The 6,098-nt window shown below is 44.7% G+C and overlaps 1 protein-coding gene across 1 annotated transcript; it reads right to left on the reverse strand.

The window, feature by feature from the left end:
• Positions 1–907: 907 nt before the first annotated feature.
• Positions 908–5,893, reverse strand: LOC308298910 (claudin-23-like; the record flags this gene model as incomplete). The annotated part of the gene is made up of 3 exons (XM_080742605.1): positions 908–1,313; positions 2,300–2,521; positions 5,676–5,893. The coding sequence occupies 3 exons, from the start codon at positions 5,891–5,893 to the stop codon at positions 908–910; spliced, it is 846 nt and encodes a 281-aa protein (XP_080598731.1).
• Positions 5,894–6,098: the final 205 nt, after the last annotated feature.

Genomic DNA, 6,098 nt, shown 5'->3' on the forward strand with positions numbered 1-6,098 from the left:
ATAACTGAACCCCTGCATCCATATTCTGGGGGGAACAGTAGCCAAAAGAATAGCAGATCTACAAGATCACAACGTGCCTTGTTCCAATGCGTTGTGAGCTTGTGGTAGATCTGCTATTTTTGTCCAAGACAGTGGTTCTCAAAGTGGATTCCAGGGACTCCTTGGGGGGGGGGGGACCAAATCAACCCGTCTGGGTTCATTTGGTTCCATTTGTACACTGTCAGAGTTAAAGGACAACTCCGCCCTACACCCAGCAGCCCTCATAGCATAGATTGGACCCTATAAGCCTATCGCTTTTACACTATTTGTTGTGGTCATAAGTGTTTTTATTTTTCATGTATGCGTTACTAGTTGTCATTACAAACACATCCATGGCTTGGTTGGCCCACACAAGCCACCACAATCTCATAAATAATTTTTCGGGGTGAGCATTCGGCACAAGTGCCAATCAAAGTGACTGTACTGGCCAGTCACAGGGCATCTTTTCCAGGACTTGGCAAAACACATAACATCAGTTCAGCAGAGTGTGGTGGCTTGTGTGGGACAACGATGGCATGGATGTGTTTGTAATGACAACTAGTAACACATTCATGAAAAATGTAAACACTTTTGACCACAACAAATAGTGTAAAAGCGATAGGCTTATAGCCTCCACTCTGAGCTATGAGGGCTGCTGGGGAAACTGGAAAACAGGGGCATTTCTGCCTTATAGACCTCATGGACAGTCATTTTGGATCAATAGAAGTAGGGAAATGAGCCTAGAAGTGATTTAGGGCGGAGTTGTCCTTTAAAGGGAGACCTTGACATTTGATAGTTTGAGAAACACTGGTCTAAGAAAAAAGCGGTCCAAGCAGTCAGGGCCTGCACGTCGCAAACTCCAGGCCCAAACAAAGAGTGTCTCGGGCCCTCACAGGTCGACGTCTCCGGGCCGGCCGCTGTACGACGTGTTGCCCGAGCGGGCGGCGGGGCTCTTGGCCCGCGGGAACGACACGTCGTCGTCCATGGAGTTCTTGGAGTACGGCACGCTGCTGGCGCTGCTCATGCGGCTCCGGCTCAGGCTGGGCGGCACGTCCAGGCGCCGCGGCAGCGGCTTCTGGTGGCGGAACTGGGCCGTGCCGCCGCCCGCCATCACCTCCTCCAGGGGCCGCTCGCCGCGGTTCTTGCCGCCGCAGCAGCGGCAGATGCCGATGAACATGACGAAGCCGCCCAGCATCTCCATGATGCCCCCGATGTAGCCCAGGATGATGCAGTAGCCCACAGTGATGGTGCCCGCCGTGTTGGTGTGCGCCAGCTCCTTCAGCACGTGCGTGTACCTGCACACAAGAACGCACGCCAAACGTTAAGTGGAAACCAGAGGGACGGGACGATAGGAACATTTCATAATTATCACGATTATTGTGACCAAAATTGATTTATCGCGATAAAATATCCCCGACATCCATTATCCTGGGGCAGAGCATTTGCCAAAACAATAGCAGAGCTACAAGCTCACAACGTGTTGTGAGCTTGTAGATCGGGTTTAAAGGAGTAGTTCACCCCCAAAATGACTTTTTTTCTATTGATTACTCAACCCATGGAGACTTGAATTCATGGATATTTTTTTTGTTTTTGCCACATTCCTAAACCAATAATTTGATTATAATGAATGTACCCCCATTGGTTCCGGTAGGGGACCGTGTCTTTGGGTTCCCTACCGGAATCAATGGGGGTTTTATTAGCTTAGGAATGTGACAAAAGCAAAAAAAAATCCATGAATTCAAGTCTCCATGGGTATAGTAATCAATAGAAATAAGTCATTTTGGGGGTGAACTACTCATTTAAGGGGATAGCTTCGCTGTTTCTACATCTTTTCGACACCCAACTCCAACCCTCCTTGGGGGGAGTCGCTAACCCTCCAGTCGTGTAAGTGTATAGAGTATATGCGCACATTTCTAAAGTGACAATTTAAGGACTTTTTAATACCTCAAAAATTAAACATTGGCCAAATTGTCGAAATTGTGAAAATAGCAGATCTACATGCTCACAACGCCTCGCGTTGTGAGGTGTTGTGAGCGCATAGATCTGCCATTTTCACAATAGAACCGTGTTATACAAAATGTAATGCCTCAACTCTTGGGTCCCCAGTTAAAATATTTCTATTTTGGGGGTCGCGGCCTGAAAAGGTTGAGAACCACTGAACTAAACTACATATTTTGTTTTGATTGTATTGTATTGTGTACACTTCTGCTTTGGCAATGTAAAAAAACCTATGTTTTCTCATGCCCATAAAGCCCTTTGAATTGAAAAGTGAGAACCGTACCAGGCGATGGGGATGAGGGTGAGCACGCCGGAGCAGAAGATCAGCAGCCCGCCCAGGCCGGCCACCGTCCAGTTGGGCGTGGTCCTCCAGCAGCGGATGCCGGGGATGGCCACGGCGATGCCGATCAGCGTGACGATCAGCGACGCGATCATCATGGCCTGCGCGATCTCGATGATCTGGTTGTTGAAGTAGGTCGTGTCCTGCTGGTTGCACAGGATCTCCCTGGATGATTGATGGATTGAAAGTATTTATTAGATGTTTGCATAGGAAAAGGTACAGTTTCATGACGGTACAGTTCACTGCTAAAGGGTAGGGATGGGACGATATGAGAATTTCATATCACGATTATTGTGACAAAAGAAATCGCGATTTACGATGTTATCGCGATGATCAAAATCCATTATCCCGGGCCGGAACGTTTGCAGAAAAATAGCAGATCTACAAGCTCACAACGCGTCACAACGTGACACGTTGTGAGCTTGTAGATTGGCTATTTTTTGGCAAAGACATTTGATAGAGAGTGGAAAAAAGACTGTATCAAGTACGTATATTATAAGTATCAATTATAGAGGATTTAAGTGGATATGCAGCTCGGCAAATAAAAGGTGAATTGATCCCAGTGCATGACGGAGGACGATATCACAATAAATTAAATCTCCACGATACGATTATCGTGAGTGTTTTTCTTTTTTTTTCACGATAAACGATAATGTCGCATATCGTCCCATCCCTAGTAGTAGTACAGGGTAAAAACTAAAAGGATAAGTTCAGGAAAGCCGAAGCTTGTTTACATTGAGATCCGTTGTTTTAACTCATGACATTGAATGACAGACAGATAGACACAGTACTATGCAGAAAAGAAATGATAAACAAACAAAATAAAAGCTATTTACAAAAGAATGGTCAGGGGAAGGTAAGTTTACTGTTACCAGTTAATGAGTAGCAGCCGCCTGTAAATGGCTTTCAGAGTGGTTTTAAAGGAGGTTAGGGATTAGTGGTGTAAAGTAACTAAGTACATTTACTTATGTACTGTACTTAAGTACAATTTTAAGGTATTTGTACTTTACTTGGATATTTGCAATTTCCAATACATTTACTTCTACTCCACTACATCTTGGATCCAAATAGTGTACTTTCACTCCACTACATTTATTTGAAAACTTTAGTTAATAATTATTTTGTAGATATAAATTATAATATTAGGCTTCAGCCACACCAAAGTATGGTGACTATCAGTCCTGGAATTTCGTCATTTTAGGGGCTTGGCCACTTGGCCTTTTGTGTTGTCCATTTTTGAGGGCACAAAGGCCAAATGCCAGGGCAGGAAGGCATTGAATTTAAGGGTTATGGATGAATTTAAATGTAATATATGTAGACTATCTGCTGTGAAATAAATCATTTGGTATTTTCAATCTGATCCATGCTCAGCCCCGCACAAATCAAATATACTGGATTGGTTTAAAAATGGGGACTCAACAAAAGACAATGGTGTCTACATGACAATAAAGAGACATTGGTGCCTACATATCGACAAGAAAGAGACGGAGGAGAAAGTGGTACAGTCAGCTGTGGCCTCAGGTCATGCCATAGGTTTGAGGGGCACAAGGCCAAACTGAGGGGCAACGACGGCCATGGCCTTCATGGCCTCCCTGAAATTCCTGCCCTGGTGACTATGGTCGCCAGCAGATAAACTATTTTTGTGCGCGACTGACTAAAAACGCAGAGAGCGCATTCTGTCCCAAAGCCTGTGACGCTGCCTGTTGCTCACTTCCGCCTTCGACTCGGCCGATTGGACAAGAGGGGGAAAACCAGAGAACGTATCTGCTCCAGCATAAATGCAAGGTCTATGCGGCACGCAGAAATTCTCTATTGACGTAAAACCTGTCCATTCCCATTGAAATGCATTGGCAGAATGGGGATCCACTCTCATAGGTACTTTGAACGTAGCCTTAGGGTGCCCTCACACCAAAATACCTATGAGAGTGGAATTTGCGTTCCGCCAATGCATTTCAATGATAAAGGGGTGTTTTTTTTGCAGAAATCCTCTGCTGGCATGAAACCGCTTCACTCTCATTGAAATGCATTGGCGGAATGCAGATTCCACTCTCATAGGTATTTTGGTATGAGCCTGAGGGCACCCTTACAAGTAAAAGTCCAAAATTCTAAATGTACTTGAGTAAAAGTACAAAAGTATTGGCATCAAAATGTACTTAGGTCTGACCCAAGTTTTCTGAAAAACAATATTATTCCAAAATTAGCCTACAAACACAAAATATGTTGCTACATACTGTACATGTACTGTAATACACTAAATAGTGTTCCCGGCCTGAATGGGTACCGAAAGTTAGATTACAAAATGTTTGAAAATAGCAGATCTACAAGCTCGATGAGACACGTTGAGCGCTTGTAGATCGGCTATTTTCAAACAGCCAAGGTATAAAATACCGATAGAGCTAAAGTGGTTGTATGTTTTATAATATTATAATTTATATCTGAAATGTAACGAGTGACTAAAGTGTTCAAATAAATATAGTGGAGTAAAAGTAGCCTATAATATTTGGATCCCAGATGTAGTGGAGTAGAAGTAAAGGTGTAAAGGTAAAGGTGTACTCAAGTAGAGTACAAATACCTCAACCTTTTACTTTAAGTACAGTACTTAAGTAAATGTACTTAGTTAGAGCCTACTTTACACCACTGTTTCCCAAACACTGGGTCCAGTCACAGGGTCGGGACCCATTTGTTGGTTGAAGGCACATTTTTATGGGTCCCTTAATTTTTGGTTTCCTACATTTTGTTTTCAATTATATTTAGGCTATTACAAAACATTTTCCAAAAAACATTCCCAAAAGGGTACAATTTTTATGAATAAAAAAAATGAATTCAATGATTTTTTTTTTTTTTTTTTCATGATTTCATGAATAAATAAAACAAGAAATTCTATAAATTAGAAAACAAATGTAGCCTAGTGAAGCGACGCGTTGTTTGCTCATTTGCTGTTTGCTGTCTGACTGACTCTGCTGTTTTCACTAGTTTGGGGTCACGGGCAAACGCCTATATCTCTCTTTTTGGGTCTCGAGCTGAAAAGTTTGGGAACCACTGCTTCAGCCTACAACACCAGTGCGAGCGGCTAGCCGCCTGTAAAGTGGCTTTTCAGGGCGGTTTTAAAGGAAGTTATATAGGGATTTCTCCAGCGGCGTTCAGAAAAAGCTAAGGTATGGCAACATGACTGGTGTCTTGCACGCGCGCGCACCAGTCATGTTACCATACCTTAGCAACAGGCACGATTAAAGTACATTTTATTACTTCCCCCTGTGGCCAAAGTATGGCAGCTGCCATCGCTTGCCATACCCAATTGACGCCTCTGGATTTCTCTCACCTGCTGGTCTCGAACGCGCGGCAGATGTCGAAGATGCCCTGCTGCAGGATGAGGTCGGCCGACTCGCTCGGTATCCTGGTGACCGTCCTCCAGTTGGGCGACACCGTGGCGGTCAGGTCGAGCACCCAGCCGCACGGAGCCATCACCATGCCGAAGATGAAGATGCCCGGCGTGCGCGCCGACAGGCGGATCCACTCCTGAGCCGTGCGTCTCGGCATGTTGTTTTGGATCGTTGTCTCCGTGTGCGATGCGATGTGGGTTGTGTTGTGGCTCCTGCTGCGGAGAGGTGTGTGTCAGTCTCCTGCGATGTTTACCAGTCTGGATGATGATGGAGTAGAGTGGAGTGTGACAGCTTCTTCAGCTGTTAAACGAGTTCTGGGTGGGGGTGGGACGTTTGAGAACGAATCGAGTCTTTTGAACGGC

The sequence above is a fragment of the Nannobrachium achirus genome (genome assembly GCF_963921795.1).
Source record: "Nannobrachium achirus genome assembly, chromosome: 15".
Classification (NCBI taxonomy): Eukaryota; Metazoa; Chordata; class Actinopteri; order Myctophiformes; family Myctophidae; genus Nannobrachium; species Nannobrachium achirus.